Source organism: Monopterus albus, unplaced genomic scaffold, assembly GCF_001952655.1.
Source record: "Monopterus albus unplaced genomic scaffold, M_albus_1.0 scaffold60.1, whole genome shotgun sequence".
In the NCBI taxonomy this organism is placed as follows: Eukaryota; Metazoa; Chordata; class Actinopteri; order Synbranchiformes; family Synbranchidae; genus Monopterus; species Monopterus albus.
Genome location: NW_018127940.1, coordinates 2,132,650 through 2,157,425, shown reverse-complemented (window position 1 = coordinate 2,157,425; position 24,776 = coordinate 2,132,650). Strand labels below are relative to the sequence as shown.

The following is a 24,776-nucleotide window of genomic DNA, read 5'->3' as shown; positions in this document are numbered from 1 at the left end:
AAATCCTTTTTATTTTCTCCAACAAAGTGCACGCCTCAGTTCTACAAAGCAGCACATTACAATGTAATGGAATAAATACAATAAAATCTGCTGAATTAAAAAACAAACAAACAAAAAAAACAATCAAGAAGATACACAAGTACCTGCACAATCACACTAGTGGCAGGACTAAATCGGGCTCTTTAGAAAGGCTCCATGAGAGAAACTGCTTCTTTCATGGTGACTGACTTTTCATACATCTTTTGGATAAAGACATCCTGTCCTATGCTTTCCAAAGTAAACCAATTTAAACCCTACATTTTTTTTCCATTGTAACTGAGGATTACCAAACTAACATGAAAGAAATACCGGTGCATACTCTCATGTTCATACACATCACCCTGGAAAACTTGTGCAATTGCAGCAGGATCTCCAAATCCCCTACCTGCTGCTGAGAGAAAATAAAGTGAACACATTTTCAGTTTTAACTGAAGTTACTACTCAAGTCTATGTGGTGCAACTTGGTGTTTTTTTTTTAACATAGGCAAATAAAATATAACATAAAAGGCAAGGGAACACATCCCTTAATATTCAACAAAATAATTTAGTGCTCTTTAAATAAAATTAAAAACACTATTTTCAGATGGTGGCTCTTAAAAAAAGAATTTAAAAAACTCACAGACCAAAAGGATAATGCTCTTAGAGACATCAATTATATTAGGAAAGAACTCAAATTTCATGAAAAAAGACAGTATCGACAATAAAATTCTGTACAGAACAGAAAATCAATATATAATACAGTACCTGCAGATGTTATGCATACAGTACAATTCTCTTTTTACATAGTTTTAGTATGGGTTCCAGCCTGATCTATATACTAACTTAACACAGGTGGAAAAGCAGCTGCTTTAGCTTTCAGTAACTTCAGTGGTTATTCAGAGAAGATCTTGTAGAGGCGTTTAGAAAAAGAGATTGAAAATATTATTGCAGGATGGTCATCTTCAGTTGCATACTGCATGTGTTACATGAATGTATCCTATGACAAGGAGCAGTGGGCTGATGAGAGAGACAGAGGGCTGGATGGAAGAAAAAAAAAAAAGGGGGGTTAGCTGTTTTTGCCATCTGTCCCTAACAGAGGTTAAACCTTGCAGTATTCTCTAGGATCCACTACCCTGTACAGTACATTCGTGGCCAGTATTGCACATTACCAGCCGAATCTACCCTGATTCTGCGTGGTGAGGACCATCAGTGCTGATTTTTTTTCCTGTAAGTCAACACTAATCCAGTGATGAGATGAGACTGTGACCAGAGCTCACCAAAGATGATTGGGACTCCATCTGCTGTCACAGTTTGAGCTCATTTGCAATTTTGCAGGCGATATTCTTAAAGGCGATTGACGTGCCTGATATCCTCTTGAAGCGCACGCCGTTGAGTGAAAGCCGTGGCAGCTTGCATACCTCCATCTCCCATTGGACCAGATTGTCCTGACGAGCGTCGCCATGGACACAGAAAAGCAGGAAGCGTTCACGCTGCTCATAATCGCAGCTGTTGGCATCCAGAACCTTTCGGATTTCCCTCATCATCTCGGCAGGCTCCATGGAGGAGGTGGTCTTCATGCTCCAGGTGAAACGCAGTGAGCGAGGCTTGGAGTCCCGACCGCCATCCTCCTTAGCATCACCGGATGCACTCCTACAGAAATAAAAAGCAAAAGACACAAGGGCAGAGGGAAGGAAGGATGAAGAGATGTTGAGGGAGGCAGAAGGTGGTAAGAGGCTCTCTGTGAAATCTATGTCTCAATCAAATTCTCACCTTGGGGTTTCTGTCCTGGCACTGGGCTCTCCCTCACTAGGCACCCTGAAATAAACCAGGAATACACTGTTACTCCCATGACCTGATGTCAACATGTGATCCCCCAGCCACTACCCACACCACACCCATCATCAGTGGACACACAGAGGGGTGTCAGGCATCATGCCAGCAAAGAATTCAGACACCTGGGTATCAGGGTTCAGCACACAATGAGGTGACTGTGACTTATTGAGACACATACTACTGTAGCTCCTTCACAATAACCAAATGCATTCTATATTCAGTGTATGCTACCTTTCCTTAATCCCCACTGATGTGTAAGGAGGAGAACGTGTTTCTAAATCTTTGATCTGGCCTCCATAATTTGCCTGATCTTTTCTCTTCAGCTCAGCATGAAAATGGGGAGAGTAAGGAGAGGAAAGACAGGAACTTGAGAGGTAGACGTGGTTTAGTACAGGAAAAGCTGGCGAGCCGTGACGTTCTTTGAGGCAGTGGACACATAGGAAATACACGGAATAACAAGGGTGTCAGTAGGTCAAGGATGGTGTAGTGGGCAAGTTTTAAGGAGTCAAGAAATCATGGGCCAAGGTCATAGTGGGCGCAGAGGTTTTCTTTTTTTTGGGACAGAGTGAGGAACAGGTGCAGCAAGCGTTGTGTTCTCCTACCTCCGGGTCGACCTGAAAGACAGAGCTCTATGCAGGGAGAAAAGGAGAGAGAGCTGTGAGCTGCTACCAGCTGGGCTGGCATGAAGGTGACACAAGGAGCTAACTGCCGTAGGGACGAGGATGCTCTATCCTTTTGCTTGTCATATTGACAAGAAAGGGTAACAAGTGCGACTGTATAGAACCACAATGGGACTGGCAGAGTGTTTTAAAGAGGAAGAGAGAGTGAGCATGAAGTTTGGTACCAAGTAATTTCTCTTTTTAAAAGAAAAAAAAGATGGCATTCAGCAAAACTGTTAATTACTCCAGCTTACAATCCATCCAGTACAATCCATCTTTGTAGAAGTAAATTGTCATTTCCCTGATTTGAACGGAGCAAATACTTGATCCAACCGACATTCAGTAAGATTAGTAATAAAACAAAGATCAGTTACTAATATCTGTAATGTATCTTCAGATAACATTCAAAGACATAATACTGCATCCAAGAGTTTGTCTAAGTAGGAAAAAACAACAATTCCTTTAAAACTAAACTGTTCCTTTGACAAGCTCACCGGTACTTTAGTCAATCACACAGTATAAACTATCGCACTCAGGCTTTTTATTCCTGAGGGTAGGTGACTTAACACTCTCAACCAAACTTCAACATGAATTTTAGAATGCCTGACACAGGGAATACCTGAATTGTTAAATGCAAGAAGTGCTGGCTACACCCTTGTGCATCATTTGTGCTGCCGTTTTGTCTTCACTAACCTGCGGACAAACTTGGAAGTGATCTTGCTGATGATCCCGGTGGAGGTGCCCCTGCGTTGCTGAGCAAGAGCCCCTGTGTCGTGAGACAGCGTGGGTGAAGCTGGAGGCCCGTTGTAGGTAGCGCTGCGCCGGTCTCTGAGCTGAGCTCCGTGGAAGGTGCTGCGACTGGTGGTACCACGAGGAAAACGATTCTTCTCTGGAGTGCTAATACTGTGTGCAGACGGAGAGGTGGAGGGACCCCGTGGAGAGGAGCTGCAGCATAAACAATCATTATAGAGGAGCAGGAGTCTCAAATGATAATGAACATCACCATGTTTCCTAAGTCTAACTTATAAGTAAATTAGCATCACCTTAACTATCATGTTAACATCAGCATCTTCACCACAAATAGATTTTACACACGGTTGTCCTTTGGCCATCGTTACTGCAGATGACGACAGCACGATTGGGGCGCTCACCTGGCTTTAAGCTCTGTGTTGTCATCGATGGGGGGCAGTGTGCTCTTTGAAGGATGCCCTGATGATGACATGGACTTGGTATGACGAGGTCGTGTAGAACTCATTGCAGTTGATGGTGTGCTACCTGACACTTCAGTTAAACTGGGGATCAAGGGCAGACAGTATTAGCATGTGAGGATTAAGACACGTCACTAAAAACACACTCATTTGAGCAACAGGGTCTTGTATTATGTGATATAAAATTAGACAAACTGACTTAGACAAGACTCATAAAAAAAAACACAATGTGTAGCGGTAACTCTCATCCTGTAGTTGGGTGTGAATGTGTTTCTATTTACCTGCTGTCTTTACCATTGGGAATAGCTGAATAGCGGTCAGTAGAGGATCGTTCACACACATATGTGTTTCTGCGAGTCATTGATCCATTGGTCTGTTTATGTGGACACCAAAACACAAGTTATTAGTGAAAGATGATCACTTACAGTGCCTTGCGAAAGTATTCGGCCCCCTTGAACTTTGCGACCTTTTGCCACATTTCAGGCTTCAAACATAAAGATATAAAACTGTAATTTTTTGTGAAGAATCAACAACAAGTGGGACACAATCATGAAGTGGAACGAAATTTATTGGATATTTCAAACGTTTTTAACAAATAAAAAACTGAAAAATTGGGCGTGCAAAATTATTCAACCCCCTTAAGTTAATACGTTGTAGCGCCACCTTTTGCTGCGATTACAGCTGTAAATCGCTTGGGGTATGTCTCTATCAGTTTTGCACATCGAGAGACTGAAATTTTTGCCCATGCCTCCTTGCAAAACAGCTCGAGCTCAGTGAGGTTGGATGGAGAGCATTTGTGAAAGGCAGTTTTCAGTTCTTTCCACAGATTATCGATTGGATTCAGGTCTGGACTTTGACTTGGCCATTCTAACACCTGGATATGTTTATTTGTGAACCATTCCATTGTAGATTTTGCTTTATGTTTTGAATCATTGTCTTGTTGGAAGACAAATCTCCATCCCAGTCTCAGGTCTTTTGCAGACTCCATCAGGTTTCCATCCAGAATGGTCCTGTATTTGGCTCCATCCATCTTCCCATCAATTTTAACCACCTTCCCTGTCCCTGCTGAAGAAAAGCAGCCCCAAACCATGATGCTGCCACCACCATGTTTGACAGTGGGGATGGTGTGTTCAGGGTGATGAGCTGTGTTGCTTTTACGCCAAACATAACGTTTTGCATTGTTGCCAAAAAGTTCGATTTTGGTTTCATCTGACCAGAGCACCTTCTTCCACATGTTTGGTGTGTCTCCCAGGTGGCTTGTGGCAAACTTTAAACAACACTTTTTATGGATATCTTTAAGAAATGGCTTTCTTCTTGCCACTCTTCCATAAAGGCCAGATTTGTGCAGTATACGACTGATTGTTGTCCTATGGACAGAGTCTCCCACCTCAGCTGTAGATCTCTGCAGTTCATCCAGAGTGATCATGGGCCTCTTGGCTGCATCTCTGATCAGTCTTCTCCTTGTATGAGCTGAAAGTTTAGAGGGACGGCCAGGTCTTGGTAGATTTGCAGTGGTCTGATACTCCTTCCATTTCAATATTATCACTTGCACAGTGCTCCTTGGGATGTTTAAAGCTTGGAAAATCTTTTTGTATCCAAATCCAGCTTTAAACTTCTCCACAACAGTATCTCGGACCTGCCTGGTGTGTTCCTTGTTCTTCATGATGCTCTCTGCGCTTTAAACGGACCTCTGAGACTATCACAGTGCAGGTGCATTTATACGGAGACTTGATTACACACAGGTGGATTCTATTTATCATCATTAGTCATTTAGGTCAACATTGGATCATTCAGAGATCCTCACTGAACTTCTGGAGAGAGTTTGCTGCACTGAAAGTAAAGGGGCTGAATAATTTTGCACGCCCAATTATTCAGTTTTTTATTTGTTAAAAAAGTTTGAAATATCCAATAAATTTCGTTCCACTTCATGATTGTGTCCCACTTGTTGTTGATTCTTCACAAAAAATTACAGTTTTATATCTTTATGTTTGAAGCCTGAAATGTGGCAAAAGGTCGCAAAGTTCAAGGGGGCCGAATACTTTCGCAAGGCACTGTAGGTTGTTGAAACATTTGGTAAAGAAAAAAAATGTAATGATGTAATGTCTACTTTTCTCTTTGACATATTTTTTTCTGTCATTTTAAACCCACTTATACTACTTGTTGTGTACATGGATGTGTGTATGTGTGTGTATGTGCCCTCTGCTTTCTCACCCCCACAGCACTTGTAGTTTTCTTCCTCTCCTGCACCCCAAGAGGTGACGCAGCAACATCTCCTTTCGACGTGCTGAGCTCCAGTCGGCGTGCTCCGTCCCACTCCTCCCTGTGGTCACTTTCCACACTCAGAGCCTGGCCACGCTTTGTATACGATACCGCTGGGGGCACAGATGGACCCACTAGGACAGAAACACATATGGGAACACATTTACATATGTGTCACCAAGCACACCCTTATTTCTGCATCTCTAATGTCTGGGACAATGTCTGGACAGAAAAAGAACAGACAGGGAGAGTCAAGCGAAGCTGCTAGAACATTTACACATCATCCAATCTGTCAGATAATATACTCTGCAACAACACTTTGTTTCCGAAGCTGTACAGCTATAGAAGCCAAGGTAAGCAAATCAAGGCAAAGATGTTCCCTCCTCATGCTTTGAGGTGCTGTTTGAGCTGCAGGAAAGCAGCAAGCCAGGAGATGGCGCCACACACAATGGCCCCACATGACACAGGAGGAAGCTGCTACACAACCAGTGTAGTGGTTTCTTTGAGTCACTGATCTATGGATTTAAATATATCTGTTATGAAAATGAACCCACATTAAGCAAAAAAAGTTAATTTACATTTGCTGTACACAGTTTTTCTTCCAGTTATGATTAACTTTACAAGCACAAGGAATGAAATGTGCTGTTCCCAAGAGGAAAACATTTTGTGAAGCTTAATCAACTTTAGTGAGTTACTATATATAAAGTCACTAGTAAAGCTGGTAGTGCTCCAGTGCCTTGCTCAGAGGCACATGAGCAGTGTGAACAGTGGTATCTGATCACTGGCCAGTCCTCAGTGACTAAAAGCAACTTCACACTACACACACGCAGCCAGCAGCACTGTCAGGGCTGGGAAGGAGGAGGTTACTTTACTTGGCTTCTCTACGACACCACCACCACCACCATCATCATCCCCACCATGATCACTGTAGCGGCGCTGCTTCTGATTGGCCGAGATGCTACGTGTGACCTTGGGATGGGCAGGAGAAATGCTGGAACTGTTGTTGATGTCACTGGTCGGCCGTTGTCGCTGACCCAGGATGCTGTTAGTCAGGGGCTCACTCCCCTCAAACTGAAATATAAAGACACGGGAAGAGCAATATGGTCAATGTGTTAACTACCAGAGACAGTGGCAAGATGATGCATGTCAAAAAACTGACCTCTGGAGCTTTTCTGCCCAACAGCAGGTAGGTGGCCATGACATCATCATACTTCTGGCTATGCAGCGACTCTGTGATCTCATCTTTCGGGAAACCCATTGTTACCATGAGCTCTAATGGTTGACATAAGTCCACATAAACCACAGAGTTAGTCATAGACATGACATACTGTGTGACATCTGCACATACAATCAGACGCACCTATTCTAGATGAATCACTGAAGTCTGCCTCAGGCTCGATGTAAGGTTTTAGCTCCTCCTCCTCATGACCCACATTCATCCAATGGTCTTTCATGATTTGCTAACAAAGAAACACAACAGTTAGAACTGATACAATTTGTTAAACTGAAACTTCAGTTATTAATCTTTTAATGGCAGAGAGTTCATCCTGACTCACATCTGTTAATTGCACAACATAACCGACATGAGAAATAGATGACTTCTTTGTAAAATCCTTTTGATCACAAGTTCAGCTGGAGCTGACCCACAGTGTGATCAATTGTTATCGCTGCAAAAGTCTATACTATTGAGCTTCAGCCTGGTTCTGAGTGTAGGGGTGGCATTGACTCTGAACAGACTGTGTGAGAGCTGAACTGACAACTATATGTTGTTTGCAAAGGAGAAACGTGGATGCAATGAAAGTACAAGCCAGAAGGAATCTGATGAAATAATCAGCTTTTATTACTCAACAATGCTTCAACAAAATGCATTTGGTTTAATTATCTCTGAAAGCATTCGTCAGAAATAGAACAGCAAATAATAAAAAATTATTAATTAGGAATTATGTAAGACCACACTTTGATCTGAGATGAATGTTTGACAGGCTATAAATTGAAGTGTTCTGTTGGTTCATAATTAACAGTAGCAGCAATTGTTGTGTGTTCAGATGACGCACAACAATCCTGCTCTAAATCAGAAGGAGTGTCTGTCTGACAGCGAGCCAGCTACTGTGAAAAACATTTCTGAATGGAGAGCAAATAACTGTGAAAATGCCGGCTGTACCTCCAGACTGCCTCGTTTGACAGGGTTGAGCACAAGTAGTTTCTTCAGAAGGTTTTCACAGTCTGTGGACATGTAGAAAGGAATACGGTACTTTCCCCGCAGGACCCTCTCCCTCAGCTCCTACACACCATGCCACAGACAGACAGAGGCATGAAACCAAATGAGAACACAGCAACAAAAGATAACTTTTGTGGGGTTTTTTATGTTTACAGGACACACTAACAATTTCTTCCCATGCAACAGAGGTGGCTGTGTTGTTTCACACTTGGCTTTGAAAGCATGTTTATATGTCTGAAGGAAAGAGCTTCATTCCATATAAACATTGCATCAAAAGTGCACACCTTTAGGTTCTGTCCATCGAAGGGCAGTGATCCGCTGACCAATGTGTAGAGGATGACCCCGAGGCTCCAGACATCCACTTCTGGTCCATCATACTTCTTTCCCTGGAAGAGTTCTGGAGCAGCGTACGGTGGGGAGCCGCAGAAAGTGTCCAGCTTGCTGCCCAACGTGAACTCGTTGCTGAAACCAAAGTCAGCTATTTTGATGTTCATGTCTGCATCTAGCAGCAGGTTCTCTGCCTGAAGTGGGGAGAGATGTGGATTGTCAACACAGAACATGACTGGTGATAGAGGGATTATGTCGAGTTAGATATGGACACTAGTCAGGAGAAACCAGATATCAGAGTTTAGATCCTCACCTTTAGATCCCTGTGTACTATCCTCCTCTGGTGACAATACTGCACTGCAGACACAATCTATGATACAAACACACATTATAGGCATATTAAAAATGTACCAGAACCACCTGTGATTTCTTAGGGTTACAAACCTTCCATTGTTTATCCAAAACTATAAGGCAATGAGTGCTTTAATGCCAGCAAAGCTTTTGATTATTGCCATTTTTTTTTACAGAAAAAAATAGTTACTGACCAAACACCTTAGGCAAAACTGATGTCAACTGCTTATTCCGATTCACTGCGGATGAAGCAGGAGAGCTTTGATTTTTTCCAAAACTCTGGCAGTTGAGGTTTACCTTGCATTATGCTGATGGAAATACCAGCAAATTAGGCTAACAGCTGTCCAAACTTGGCTCTGTGGGACAGGGGGCATGACATGTTTTCTGCTTCCAAATGGGGGCATGACAGAACCGGGACTGGGCTATTGTAATATTTTAGGCTTATGAGTGGCATTTCTCTTGCAAATGAACAGATGCTATGGCAGTTGACAGGGGAATTTCACAGACATATGCCAGAGTAGCTACAGTATCAAACAGAAGAGACACTGTTTTGTGACAGAGGCATGGACACTTTTACCTTTGTGAATGTTGAGCTATCTGAGCTGTGAAACACACAAACAAATGGCCCACACCACTCCTCTGAGTCATCTAAGAACATCAGATGATGGATTTTAATTCTGAACACTGTGGCTTTGCTTATGCTTCACTGAATACACAAAGAATTACAAGAAAAAGAAATGTTCTAACTATTAGTTTTCAGGGTACGATTATGCAGGAAAGACACTACAAAATTCAGACACTGTTGTACTGTAGAGGCTTTTTTAGCACCACTAGGTGTCAGTGTAGCATCTATAAGGAAGCTGCTCTCAGCCCCCTTGTTCTGTACCCAAACTATCTGCACTCCATCTCTCCTCTGCAGTCTGTGACGAAGCTTGATCTTGGTGCATGCGGTCTTCCATCTGAAAACAGTAATGGAATGACGGCAGAGGTGTGAGTGCTGTGATACTGATGACTCACCTGTCTGAACTTGGACCTGGCCTCCTTCTCCTTCATTCTGCCATGAGCCACTAGATAGTCAAATACCTCTCCTGAAAGGTAAAATGTACATAATCAGGAGAATTTCATCATTTTAATAATAATAATAATAATAATAATAATAATAATAATAATACAGTCTAAAAAAATCCACCAAATCTCAGACACTTCGATGAAATGTCTCACTCACCACCACTGGCATACTCCATCACCAAATAAAGTGTCTTCTCTGTCTCAATCACCTCAAACAATTTCACTGCAGGGGAGATTGGGGAAAGGGAAAAAATAAAAAATAAAAATAAAAAAGGTGGCAAGTATAAAATTAATGAGCTATTTACAGCAGAAAAGGTGGTTTTTATATTAGTGGTTCAACATTAGCCAGCTGAGTTCAGTGGTCTGGTTAGAGTACCCTGATAACTCAGTCTTCAGTAGTTCCAAAAATCTAAAGTGAAGTGAACTACTACTGTCAAGCTCTTCAAACTACTGGATCATGCATTGACCTATGGTGTTTATTTGGTAGAAATGCAAATTGTGAATGGTAATGCTCTTATTTTAAAAATCAGAGAACAGAAGGATCCCATTCCAGCAAAAAGTTAAATCTTCTTTGTGAAAAAAAAGCTAGAACAGGAACAAGCAGCACAATGAGAATTCTAATTAAAGAATGACATTTTTTGGTGGATAAAGCAGCAAGTTGTGCTATTTTATTTGCTGAAAACATCGGTATCCACGCTGCTCTACTGTCATCAACCTGCTGCTCATTTGGACGTACCTATATTTGGATGATTCAGTATCTTCATTATTCGGACTTCCCTGAAGAGCTGTTGGGACACAGAGGAACATCAAAAACATGTTGAGTGCCGGTGCAAGCAGTTACCCTGAGCATCAGCTCCGTTTCTGTGGGGAGAGCACTGTTTAAACATGTTATTAAGCAGTGATTAGTGAGCAGAGTGAAGGGAACTGTGCCACAACAAACTCCAAACTACATATACATCTGAAACTGGATTACACTCTGCAGCATGATGAGAAGACCTGAGGATCGTGGGGCTACTGTACTGTGTAAAGCAATATGACAGATGCAGCGACAGCATCGCACTAAACTCTGTCCTACACTGCTAAGGAGCAGCTCCACTGACACTGCAATCCAGCTAGCAGGCCAGTTGGCCAACCAAACAGCCAGTCAGCAGCATTACACACAACCAGCCACTGCAGAGTAGCAAGGAGCAGGCTTACAGCCAGTTAGGCATCTGCTGCCTAATGCAACCATCTCAACAAGGACAAGAAACAAGACCAGCAAATCATCCTCAGGCCAAAGTCTGCAGTTCTACAAAATAAAACATAGTACAATTTGAGCTTCTTTTCAAAGTTTAATTTGACAAAGATCCTTCTACTCTAGATGAGAAATGTTTCTATCTAGTCTTAGGAGAGCACCATAAAAACAAAATCAGCCTGTATAACAGCTGGATGCAGTGTCAGAGAGGAGAGCATTCAGAGTTTTAATCATTTAAAACCACTCCTCCTCAGTCTGGGTGTGACTGTTTATGTCAGATGAGCTCCTGCAGCCACTTAGAGGTGCTGTTGAATCATTTACATCCTGCTGATTCCCAGTTACGCTGTGCTCAGGCTGTATTTGAGTGTTAAATTTCAACACTCACTTGACTGGGATTCAGCATCTACTGCTACTGGAAACAGAACACAGATTTTGCCATTTACAGATCACTTTGCAAAAAGGTTGTGAGTGATGCTTTCATCTCCTGTCTATTTTAAAATACGAAAACCTCCAATTACTTTACATGTTATTATTGAACATGTCAGATTTAAAAAGGAGAATTAGATACTGTAGCAGTGTGTATGCATGTGTGTACTTTTCTAATAGACTTTTAGCTCTTTTCAATAATTTCACAAACTTTGAGAGTTTCTGCCAAGTGCAGTCATAAAACCTATTCAACACTACGCTGGCATTCATGAGGACCACCCCAGGGATGGAAGACCATGAATCACCAATGGCCCCTCAGAGTAGAGCGTATGCCAACGCTTTACCCAGAGTATAAAAAGTAGACAACTCAAGGTCAAGTGTTTGAAGGAGACTGTCTGAATCAGGTATTCATGGACAAATTGCTTTAATGAAACTCCTGCTGAGGGAGACCAGTAAGAAGAAGAGAGTGGCTTGGGCCAAGATACAAAAGGACCAGCGGACATCTATACTTAAAATGTAAAATGTTTGGTAGGGGGCGGGGATGTTTTGAGTCAATCCCAGCCGACACTGGGTTAGAGGAGGGGGTACGATCTAGGCAGGTTGCCGGTCTATCACAGGGCTGACACATAAGAGACAACCTCTCATTCACACCTACAGGCAGTTTAGAGTTGCCAAATAACTGAACCTGCATGTTCCTGGACTGTGGGAGGAGCTGGAATACCCAAGCAGGTAGTCTCTTTCTCTCGAATGCCTTTTTCTATTCCCTGTCTCTACTTGCACGTCTGACTCGTTGTCTTTTCTTCCTGACACCTCTCTTGTCATTAGACCCAGCGCACACAGCATACCGAGCTGCTGCTGAGAGTTTACACAATAAGGTCTTTCTTATAAAAAACAAATACCAAAAGAAAAGATTAACTCTGTATAGGCTGGTATAAATTAACCTTCTGTACCGCAGAGCTTCACTGTTGTCCAAAAACTATTAAGGACACATTAGTGAGCTACGCTGTTGCTCTGGGTGACATCTTCCTTGTTACAATGAACAGTGGCACTGTAGTTCCCACATACACCACCCGACTGCTGAAATACTCCCTAGAGCACCAAATGTGTATTAATCCACAGATGAAAATAGTCCCTAACACGTGCGTCATTCGCTCTCATTTGGGCAAGGTCTGCTAAAAATTGTCCCGCCTGCTGCTGTAGGTTTTGAGGTTGAGAGCCACAGACAGGGCAGGGAAAGCAGAAAGTACAAAGAGACAGACTCGCACCTTATGTGTTTTGGTCTTTTCATGGGATTTGTTAACAGTACAAAAAGTACAGAATATCAGTATTCAATTATTTCACGAGACTGTTTTGTAAATACAAATAACCTGATGTGTAAACAGGTACAGTGGTAACATCTGTACAAACAATTAATGTGTTAAAAGTATAAAATAATATGTAGTTTGAAGGACCAAAGACCAGTTTTGCACAACTGCCGTTTCCTCTCACTAACAATGTGTAGTTACAGAATTTGAATACTGTAAATATACATGCACCAACTATACACTAAACATGTACAGTACATAAACACACACACACACACACACACACACACATACATTAGATTTCTTTGTTACATTTTAGACTGGCCTCTAGTTCAGATTTGGTTATTTACTGTATGATCTTTGTTACTTATTGTGTATCTACCGGTCTGAATGGGTTGCGAGTCTTTTATACGATTTGTCTGCTGAAACAATTTGTGATGGGGACTATTCAAGTAATCTGTTATATGAAACTTTTTAAAGTAAGGTGTGTGGATACAGATTTCTGAGTGTGAATTTGCTATGAGACCATGTTTTGCCCACAAAAATCTTCGGTTCTTGAGCGGCTAAGAATAGCGACTCTCTCCTATGTGGTAAACCCTGTTCCATATTCATCAGCTGTTATGTTGGCCTGAGAGCTTCCCCCATGATAACTAAGTCAATTAGAGTGGAAACGCACTGACACAATAACTAGAAAATGTCCTACAGTACACAAAAATAAACACATAGGTCATAGCCTCACATATGCATCCATCTACACACACGCTTTAACATGTTATGCATCTGCAAGGCAGAAAGTCTTTATTACTATGAAAGAGTGGTGGACTAAAGAGTGTGTTTTATCTCAGTCTCTTATCTCTTTCTCTCTCTAGCTGTTTCCCTGACTCTCTCTCTCTCTCACTCTTGTCTGCGTCATCGCCCTAAAGCCCCTCACATGGGAAGCACACATGCAGCTACTTGGAAACAAAAATCAGAACAAATCTGGGAAAGGCTGTGGAAAACAACAGCAAATAACACAGTCAATACAAGCTCAAAAGGGATGTAGCTACCATGGAGACTGACGGGAGACAATGAGATTGCACTCTTTGATACAGACTAGTTTTAATATCTGTATCATCTACGGGCACAGCTTTTACAAAGAGAGAAAGGGGTGAATATATGGAAATAATTTCCTTTGAGGTAAAATGATTTCTTAAACTAAAATATGTGAAAATGATCGACTCAGCTGTTTGAGACCGTGTCTGAAGAAAATGATTACAGGACAAGCTGCAAAAACAACATGTGTACTTTATCAGAGACATGAAAACACATCATTTACAATGGCGCTGAATCTCAGTAGCCTGTGCCAGTGACCTACTTCCAGCCACCTAGGGGCGCCCAGACTCCCAAACTAGCCTTAATTACAGCAGCGTCCCCATGCAGAAGGAGCAGAACAGCAGATATCAGACTGGGAACACTTACAGAAACCGGCTGGACTATTTCAACCATTCCAGCACAGCTGCTCATATAACATGACGATTATTGATAGGATGAGTAGCCAGAAAGTCCTCATCCCTCTAATGAATGTGTATGCGCATTTTTGTGTGTGCAAGAGTGCTTTAAAACTGTGTATGAGTAAATAATTTGCTTGTTGCTTGTCATAGAAAGACAGTGACAAACAGAAGGACAGACAGAAGGATCAGAAGTGTTACTGATATTCAGACACACTGTCCTCAGCTCCTGAGGTGCTGAAAATAACCCCTGCAAGAAAAGGCACATCTCTCTGTCTCCATCTCGCTCTGCTTCTGCAAAGATGGGTCACTTGTTATTCATTATCCACAACACCAAGAGACAACTTAGCAGCGGACTTCTCTTTTTACCAAAAGGCCCTTTTTAACTCTCAATCAAAGCCACAACTGCAGTGATATCGTGCTACATATCCATGAACATGGAAACCACACACATCTTAGCAGCCTCAACATTTAATTTACTCTATGAATAATCAGAAACAACAGTGCTGTCTGTCTAACCACATTCTACTCATCTAAACAGCATCAAAGCTTCTCAAGCCCATGGGCTTTACAGCATTTCATTGGCTAATGCAGAGCGGCAGGTGCAGGACAGACGCAAACAACCATTAAGAAAGCTTGACCTCATGGTGGGCTTCTTACAATTGGCAGAAATACAAAAAGAATTTATAAAACCATAATATTATAAGAGTAAGACTGACAGTTAGAATGGTGGCTCTGAGCCATGTCAAAGGATGAGATTTTAGGTTTTAGTGAAGCTGCCAGTGTCTCTGTCGCTTCATTTACTCTCTTCAGTCTTTGTAACAAGCCAAACAGCCTCTGCTAACCTCTTATTAAAATCAAATAATCAAAGGGAAACAGCAGACTGGCAAAGATAAGCTCAGAAAAACAAGCTGTAAAGACACAGAACCCTACAGCTAATACCACTGAAAGACAAATGAGAGGAGGCATACAGTATGTTTGCATGTGAATATGCAAACATATTGTTGCACACAGGTACAGGATGGTGTGCATGTGTGTGAAACTTTGCCAAAACTGTGACTGAAACACTAAAAATACTGAGATTCTGCCAGCTAGCGCCTCCTGCTTAAACCAAAGTCTCTCCTGTGTATATCTCTATGTGTCATGCAAGCCTGTGTGTATGTGTGTGCGTGCATGTGGCTGTATAGGATCTGTCAGAGCGCTGGCTGTGCCTACAGTGCCAGATGGTGAGCACACAGCCTGGCTACTGTGAGACCATGAAAAGTGCGATCAGTGGCATTTTGACAGACTAACATGAAAGGGCCTCCGTTAACAGTGAGTGGAGGAGTGATGAGGCCATATCAGACTTCTCAAACCCACACTTACAAACAAACAGGGTAAGCAATAAAAAAAACAACCAAAAAAAAAAAACAGTGCACACACCACACAATCCTTCAAACTCTGCTCATCAGGCATTAAAAACCCTGAGTCACTAAATCGATAATTATTCCTGTCTGTTGTGTACAGTATATCTGCCTCTAGAAATAGCCTGCTCAGCTATACAGAATACTTAATGTACACTGTGGCATGATCAATTTATAGTCCAAGAAGCTGTGTTGCAGGATTACTATGATTAATTTGTCATGGATGTTAGGCTTGACAAAAACAACACTCATCCTAAAATGAAATTTTTGTATAGCTTCTTAAAATTTTACATCAATGCGCAGTTAAATTTTCGGGCAGGGCAAAGGTCATGATGGCAAGACAGCAAGCAGACAATCCTCTGGGAACAAAGACATGAAAAATGCCTCCAAAAACAAAACAAAACAAAACAATAAAGCAAATAGCAAAAATGCTGAAAAGGGGCAGCACAGCGGCGCGGTGGTCAGCGCTGTCGCCGGGGCTTTTCTCTGCAGATTTTGCATGTTCTCCCTGCGCCTGCGTGGGTTCTCTCCAGGTACTCCAGCTTCCTCCCACAGTCCAAAGACATGCAGCTTAGGCTGATTGGCGACTAAGTTACATGCAGGAGTGAATGAGTGTGTGTGGTTGTTTATCTACAGCCCTGTGATAGACTGGCGACCTGTCCAGGGTGTACCCCGCCCTCATCCCATGTCAGCTGGGATTGGCTCCAGCGCCCCTCGTGACCCTATTCAGGAATAAGCAGTATAAATAAAGGATGGATGGAAAAATACTGAAATAACTGATGTCAGCAAGAGACGTAGACATCACTGAAAGCTAAACTTTTAGATAGCACCAAACAGAGTATGGATCAGGCCACACATTTCTGTCCAAACCTGACCTAAGTTTCGTTCCAGCTGAATTTGTAAGGTGTTTTCCCTCATCATTAAACAAAACAGACATTTGATAACTGGTTAACCAGCAATATCCAAACATCAACATGTATTATTTGGCCAGTCCAATGTCTAGTGAGTAACCAATCAAGCTGTGTTAAAGTGGATGTTCCCTTTAATGCATCCGTATTAGAGCTTTCACAAGGATAGCACAGGATACACTGGATCAATGAGGCAATCGATTCAATCCAGGAGACGACTGCTGCATTATAAGACAAGCCTCTTCTGCATTGCAGATGGCACTTCTGGATACTATTACAGCAACCTACTGTATGGCACAATGTACAGTGTACTGTATAAGCTCCATGCAGGGGTACAAACATCTCTACACTTGAATACAGATGTACAAACACACTAGACCTACATTAACACATGAATGCATGATGTACGCAAACCACCAACATCATTCTGTTACACCGATGATAACTCATTCCTCATAAAACGCTATAAGACCTGTCCATACTGACCCTCACAGGCAACATCTGAAAGACCTACTGAATAATTTTGATCAGAGAGATCCTGATTGGTCCATAGTCTCACATGATATGCCTGCCCTGCCATGTTCATTATCAGGCAGCAGACGACCGGACCCATTCGATATGTAACCGCTAATGACCTAGACAAAACCCAAATCACTTAAGTGAGAGTCAGTATAAAGATTCTCTAGATGCTCATTACTTCACTGTGTGTATGCAGATTAGAAACCACACAACAGTCTGTTTATCAAAACAGCTCACACAATGAAATTTATCTCAGTCAGATTAGATGAATATAAAAATGAGAGCTTGAAATTCTCACAGTGATTTCGCACTGATTGGCTGATGATCTGCAATCAAATCCCATTAACGTCTGAGTCATTTACAGATGTGATGTGATCATGACGAACAATGCCGGCAACAGAATGGTGCAACAAATGTCCTGAAAATTGTCTTGTTTTAAAGATCTTTAAGGAGGATTTTATCTGAAAACCGAATCTGGTCTCACATTAGCCCTTCAGCCCAGCAATCATTTCCTCCAGTAACACACTGCAAGTTCCCTACTCTCATCCCCATTCAGACCTATGGTTAATGGCAGATATTTTGGGAAGCTAATTATTGTAATTATTTTGTCATTACAACACTTGCAGTAGCAATGCTTTCTCCCCCAGGTGGCTTACAGAGAGACAGACAACATCCAGACATCAACTACCATTTATGTAGCTGTGGCTGTTACCATGGTCCCTTATTATAAAGATAATGAGCAAATAGCTGGAAAGGGTGCACATCTTACCCAAGTTGGGTGCAGATGCGGGACCAAGTCAAATCTCAACTATATCAAAATATTTTTTGGTAGCATGTTTATTTCAGTTCAAAGCAATCTCTCTCTATTTTTTTAAATGCATTCTAATAATAAGTAACCAGAGGAGATGTTTATTATTTTGTTCATCCTTTACAAGAAAAAAATCTAACTAAAATTAAAAGAGCACCAGAGATGAGTCATGCTACAATAATGTCATGAACATAAAAAGAATTCCAGCTGCACCCCTGCAGTATTTTTAGGATCTCAGTAGGTGATGCTGGCTCATAATGTAGCTGTGACTGTTTTCCTTCCACATGGTCTGATCTACCACGAGGAGTGTTTGTTTAATCAGCAGAAAGAGCTGGATTTGGACTCAGTAATCAGGAAATTGCCTCAAACTCCTCATTCTAATTGGTTATGACTGGTAAACAAGGGTAAGTGACAAACAAGCAGGCAGAAGTGTTTTTAGCTCCTCTTAACCACAAACCGGTGAAAAGCAGGAGGGGCTGGACATTACACAAGTTTTCTGGTCTCTCCTGATTACATTATGTAAAACAGCACATCCTGAGTTCAAAGAGCAAAGAAACAGAGCCGTGCGAACTCAGGAGTGACTAATGGAAAAAGCCATGAGCACTGTAACCAAGACACTAATGTCACCATGTGGCTATAAAACACAGACTCACCTTTTGTAGACTGGTGGGATTCAGCTGGGTTTTGTCTATAATCTTCACCGCCACCTAGAGAGAGGAAAGACAGGAAGACAAAGACAAAGATAACCAAGATGTAAAAACTAATTTTCATTTTGTATTTGTCTTTTGGTTGTACAGCAAAAGCCGGAATCCTCTTTATTTCACAATTCTGCTGTAGTTTTGAAAAAACCTGTCAAAGTTGGTTCAGTGCGCTCGGTCTGAAAACACCTTAAAGCCTGTGAAGAGATGAAACTTTGAGTTGCAAAGATAAATACAGAAATTTGTGTTTGTTCATAATGATAATAATTAAATAGGTACTGTATATGTAAATGCATCCACAGACAGGCAGGAAGTGGTTAAAGTGCACTGTCTGTGTTTGGCAGCCAGGCCATTGTTAGAATATATGACTCTGCAGGTCGGTGATCTACTGTCGTGCCATCCATCCATCCACTCCAAAGTGCACACTGAAACAGACCTGCTGCCCTCACTTTCTGAGAGCACAGCAACTTTCACAAAGCCACTCGCTGAGCCATACTGCAGACTCACCAGTACATTATGCTGAGGAGTGATTGACAGGGCGGTTCTGTAAAATAATAACAAGTGCATATGGCCTTTTGTTGCTGCACAAAATGATTCAACAACAAGTTTTATTATGCAGACTTCGAAATGGCTGAATAAACATAAAGGTTGCCAGTAATGGCAGGCTGAGTCTGACCAAATGGCTTAAACCACTCTGAAGCGCCACAGACCTCGAGAGGAGTTTAGGTTCTTCACCCATTCCACAGTGTTAAACACTGTCACAAACAAGTGCAGTTCCAAATGATATTAATCCTGACAGTCAACTGTGCAACAGGATTCTGATAGACAGATTACAAACCTCACCTCTGAACTCTCTGTAGATGAGGAAAAGGGAAGGAACACTGCAGATTAAAGATACCATTAAAGTATTAATTGCAGTTTATTATAACAGCGTCACTGTGACTCTGGCCTTACCAGAGCTTAATGAGCATGCTTCAGCAAATGCAGACACTGGCTCTAATCCCAAGCAGCCCGTTAAATCAAAAATCAGAACGCAAATGCCGAGTCATACTGGGACAAACGCATGTTACTTAACCCGAGCAGGGTTTCCCTGACACCAACAGGTTGCTGGGATGTTTAATTCCAGAAGCTAAACTCCATAATGACACCGGTGTAGTAGCTGTGAAAGGAGTAGAGTCTAGCAGTGGAGTGAAAGACTGCAGACAGTCTTGCTGTGTGCAGACTCGAACTGTACACAAGTGGAGTGTCTTTGCAGTCTGTCTTAGGTGGGCAGGTGCACAGGCAGACCTCTCCTCGGCTCCCTGCTTTCTCCAGTCATGGACAAAACTCTGAAGCATGTACTGTATGCCAGTATGTGCACTGATGCACATGTGCAGGTGTGTCACTTTCAACTTCCACTATTCCCTTTGCATTACTCGGACGAATTCATGACATTTCCTCTATGCTACACTTGTACCACTATTTCCTTATCTGTTCTTAAATTGAGAGAACTGATGAATGTATGGATGGCATCATATCATAGGACAGTGTCTGTGCACAAGTAGGTGTGTAGGTGTGTGTGTGTGTGTGTGTGTGTGTGTGTGTGAGGGTGAATAATTCAGTTCCAATGTGGCAGAAGGGCAACATGCATCACTGTTAATTATTCAGCACATGCGTAACACAGTGGCCATATGCTCTTCGTCGTACACAGGTCTTGTGATCGCACATGCTTGCAGTATAAACCTGTACATGTGACGATTCAGACAGAGGACATGGAGGTGGAAGGTAGTCAGGGCACTGTGTGTGCTGCAGTGCTTTACATCCTTCCCTCTTAGTTGTTTTTTTCCACAACCACATGAGCTTTGATGATAAATGGAACCATTTGGTAGAGTAAAGGTAGGTAGCAAGGCTGCTCAGAAATAAACATCATAGTATTAATAAGAGCATAACATGTATATTATTCTTTTATGGTCAAATGTATGTCAAAGCAAACATGTTCAATTGATAAATAACAATATTCTATTACTGGTCCAGGGCAAAGTCAAAGGCAAATGTTTCCATCAGTGCAGCTGTGAGTGTGATGCGTGTTCTCATCCTGTAATCACTCACCTCTACAGATAGAGGACACTCTCTGTCTCGCCTCCTTTTTGCTCCTTTGTTTTAAATGTGAGAAAAATCTTTGCTGGTTAGATACTCACTAGGCGCAGGCTAAGATAGCATCAGTTTTAGCGGGATGTGTTCTTTCCACCTGTTCTCCCTCTCACTCTGATCCATGTCTTTGCATTCTGATGAAGCAGAGGCACACAACACACACCTGACCTTCTCATAAAAAGAGTGGGTACCATACCCAGCACGCCTGGGTAACATTAGCGTTGAAGGACGCAGAATAGATTCAACTCATACTGGTTTCACTCTGGAGAATACTTATCCCTCGGATACTCTGATATAACAAGGTATATAATACAACTCAGAGGATTAAAGGATGCAAGTGGCTAAGACGCAGACATGAGAGAGCATCTGAGGTGAATGAGGGGCTGTCAGTGAGTGCTGTGGGTCTTTTTGAGTGAAAGACAGTGACCAGATCACAGGTCATTGTTTCCTCCTTAGTGAAACAGGGGCTTTAATTACAGACACACCAAAGCAGGACATCTATCACTCGGACATGTCAGCAGTGTATGAGTGTGTGTGTATGTGTGTGAAAGCGATAAAGAGCCTGACCCGACCTGTCTGGGAGAGCTAATACAGTCAATTAAAACATTGGCATGACAGATCATTCATTCTTCTGACAGCAGGAAAACAGACAAGAAACTGGGGTTTAACTGAAAGTGACTCAATGTTTCAAAATCCCTGTTCATGCATAATGGTTCTGTGATGAAACAAGTCTGTTACACTCTGGTTTCTCTGGTGGATGCATAAAATTCAGCAGATAAGAGAAGCACTTCAGTGTTTTCAAAATAGCTATAAAAATTGGTCTCACCTCTCGTCCAGTCAGGACATGTCGTGCCAGCTTCACCTTAGCGAAATTCCCCTTCCCAATAGTCTTGAGGAGGCGGTAATTGCCAATATGAGGATGCTCCTCTGCAGAGGTGAAAGAGTTGCGACATCGAGGCAGGCTGTGGCGACTCGCAGACTTTGTCGGGGGAACTGGGGGTTCAACAAAGCCATCCACCGAAGAGTGCTGCAGGAAAAACACACAAGTGGAGATCAGAAATGCTCCCATTCCCTGCCTGGAACTTCCAGATGCCAATGCTACAAGTTCCTGGACCTCTTTAGTGTTTTGGCATGCTCTAATTCTAAAAGGACTCATCCTTTAGATACATGCATGCAAATAATACAGCGGAGTGCTGCAGTGGAGGTTTGTGTCAAAGCTGAGATATTCACTGTGCCAACAGAGATTAACCCATTAACTGAATCTCAGATCTGATATGAGGATCCAGTGTTCTACATGTGCATGTCGTTTTGTGTGTCTGAGTATACTGTAGCTACACTGTCATGCAGATACACACAGAAGTACCCTGCTAGCAAGCTCAATGAGGAACTGTGTGGGAGAGAATCAGGTTCCCTTATTCTCCCTGTGTGACACCTTACCTCCTAACCTAAAGACCCAATCAGCCACACAGAACAAGGCTTGGTAACAAAAGAAAGTGAACTCTTTTGACACTGTGCCTTTGAAAATACCTACAAAGTGTGCAGAGCAGAGCGAAGAGGTCTAACAATAACTGGCTCCAAAGATAACACCATGCTATGGCATGTGAAGGTGAATTAGGAACAGCTTCCTACTGTATAAGCACAGTGCTTGCACAGGTTACACGCAGTCTCTGCTGCTCTGTTTCCTCTTCTCTACAACAGCTGCTGATGTCAGTCCAGGTCAAAGATCTTATGAACCACTGCTCCTGAGCACCACACCCTGCAAGAGCCAAAGCCTTGGTCTGGTTATCAAGGTATCCCTGCTCCTGTTTCACTGGGGAAACACAACACCCTGCAGGGTCCGCATCACTTCAGCTAGCCTACATCCTGACAGACAGTGCACAATCCAAACACTGCCCAGCATCACAGTGTGTGAAAGAGACTAATGTTGGCAAGAAGAAATATTGCTTAGCTAGTAAACAGACACACTGAAGTGATGTTAGTATCAGCTTTAGATCAGAACTGTCATATGCCCATCCACACATTTGGCATGACTCCAGATTCTCTAAATTGATGAGAGGCATGTGGCCAGGCAGGCGATGTGGAGCGCTACTGCCTGATTAATACACAAAGTTTGTTTCAATGGCCCATCCATTACCTCCCAACCACTGATGTTATGTCTTCAGGGAGGCCAGACAACTCCCACCTGTGCAGACACACACATACATACATAAAAATAAGAAAGCCAAGAGAGAGAGAGCTTCTTCTGTTTTGCTGCACTAAAAGCCACTCAACCCTCTGAGTAATAAGCTGTTATGCAATGTAGTTCAGCTGCTAGTGGGCCCTGGGGCTGCATGGAACAGAGGCAGGCTGGGCTGGCCGGCTACTGCCAGTGCTGCTAGGCAATGCCTTAATAGCCGCCTAGCAGTCTGTGTCTCTGTGAGACCGTGTTAGACAGTTACATTAGCAGTCCACTAAGCTGATGCATTACTGAACAAAGGGAACTGATCTCATCCTGTAAAAGTTAACACTGTGGTTAGTTACATTATATAACTTTGCTAGAAATGAGATACATTTTCTAATTTGAATTTTTAAAATAATGGCACTATTTTTTAAACCTGGGAGTCTTTAAATCATTGCTTCCAGGTATTTTCCACTGCATTCACTTTAACACAATGACAGAAGGAAGCTTCAGTCTGTGCCTCGTCTTGTTTCAGACGAGTCTGTGTTACAGCCTGCCAGCATACAAACAGCAGTCTTCATCTGGGGCATTTTTTATTATTATTATGCTGTGATCTATGTGAGCAGTGCAGGGATGTGTCCTTCCTAAACATTCCTACACACAGTGAAAGAGAAATCTCTCCAGTGGTTTACGCCATTTCTTTGCCTTGTGCATAAATCCGTCAGCTCGTCGGTGTCGTGGCAGCAGAATGCTGATGAATAACACGCTCCCTCCTTCACCTCTACACCGGGCGCGCAGTTACAACAGGGCCCGAAAGGTGATGGATGTCACATTGCGATACTACCAAGCGTTGCCACTGAAAAGTAGGGCAACCACCTCCCCCATCCTCCCCCCATCCTCTCTAAATACTGATGCCGTGGAATAGAAAATGCCCCCAGTTGCGCGAGTGGAGCAACACAGAGGAAACGTTTTATTCCAATCGTTAACATTAAAGCCAGTGTGTTGACGCAGTGCGTTGGTAAGGATAGCCTTATTGTGTACAGAAACTGGGGCAGACACAAAACTTCACCCTTTTTCTAGGTAATTCTAGGCTCCAAGCTTTATTCCCATCGGAGGGAACAAGGGGAACAAACGTGCTCATTGGTCGAGTCGCCCTGCAACACTATATCCCCAAAAAGCGATGTCATAAACCTGCACAGAGCGGTGCGCAAAACAGCCAGATCCCCGGTCATTATTATTCCGCTCCCACGCCCGGTATCATACCGGTGTCTCTGTATAACAGTACTTACATTCTCGGTGTCACGCTCGTTCACCGTGGGCAATGGCGTTCTGGTCGACATCTTGTGTGCCTCGCAGGCCGCTCACCGATGTAGCAGGCGGTGCACAGCAGAACAGACACGGCGCGGTCCTTCGGGGAGAGCGGTGCCTCTGTCCCTCTCTACATCCTCTGTAACCACCGCAAACGGTCGCCTTTCACCGCAGCATAGCGCGCACAGGGCCCAGCCGACACGCCAGATTTTCTTATTGGCTTTGTCCACTTCCTTTCTGGTAAGCTAGTAGCTGACAGAAAGGGAGCAAAGAGAAACTGAGGAGAGGGAGAGAGAGAAAGGGGGGCAGGCCAGGAAGATGCGTCGGTAGCGGATGGGTCTGCGCAGGGCATCTCAAACCTCCCACCAGGAAGGATGGATGGATGTCCCTCTCTCATACCTCACACACACTCTCCCCATGTCTCCTCTGTAAAGCTCTTTCGGGTCACCAGG

The 24,776-nt window shown here is 42.8% G+C and overlaps 1 protein-coding gene across 2 annotated transcripts; it reads right to left on the bottom strand.

The window, feature by feature from the left end:
* Window positions 1–27: 27 nt before the first annotated feature.
* LOC109961938 (serine/threonine-protein kinase MARK1) lies at window positions 28–24,776 on the bottom strand. 2 transcript variants are annotated; one of them, XM_020603177.1, is made up of 19 exons: window positions 24,306–24,776; window positions 21,685–21,885; window positions 18,684–18,737; window positions 10,678–10,726; window positions 10,099–10,164; window positions 9,891–9,961; window positions 8,836–8,892; window positions 8,480–8,716; window positions 8,139–8,258; window positions 7,338–7,437; window positions 7,137–7,249; window positions 6,850–7,048; window positions 5,930–6,111; window positions 4,000–4,091; window positions 3,662–3,802; window positions 3,204–3,455; window positions 1,789–1,833; window positions 1,296–1,668; window positions 28–1,055 (listed from the first exon to the last, which is right to left on the bottom strand). In XM_020603177.1, the coding sequence occupies exons 1-18, from the start codon at window positions 24,354–24,356 to the stop codon at window positions 1,323–1,325; spliced, it is 2,376 nt and encodes a 791-aa protein (XP_020458833.1). In that variant the 5' UTR covers window positions 24,357–24,776; the 3' UTR covers window positions 28–1,055; window positions 1,296–1,322. The 2 variants fall into 2 exon arrangements, with proteins under 2 accessions (XP_020458833.1, XP_020458834.1); XM_020603178.1 differs by having other exon boundaries at window positions 28–1,668; window positions 6,895–7,048; window positions 24,306–24,775.

Coding starts and splice junctions, on each gene's coding strand:
- LOC109961938 (XM_020603177.1), bottom strand. CDS start 24,356: ATGTCGACCAGAACGCCATTGCCCACGGTGAACGAGCGTGACACCGAG. Junction 9,962..10,098: donor GATGGAGTATGCCAGTGGTG/GTGAGTGAGACA, acceptor TTTACCTTTCAG/GAGAGGTATTTGACTATCTA. Junction 7,438..8,138: donor TCAAACGAGGCAGTCTGGAG/GTACAGCCGGCA, acceptor TTTCTTTGTTAG/CAAATCATGAAAGACCATTG.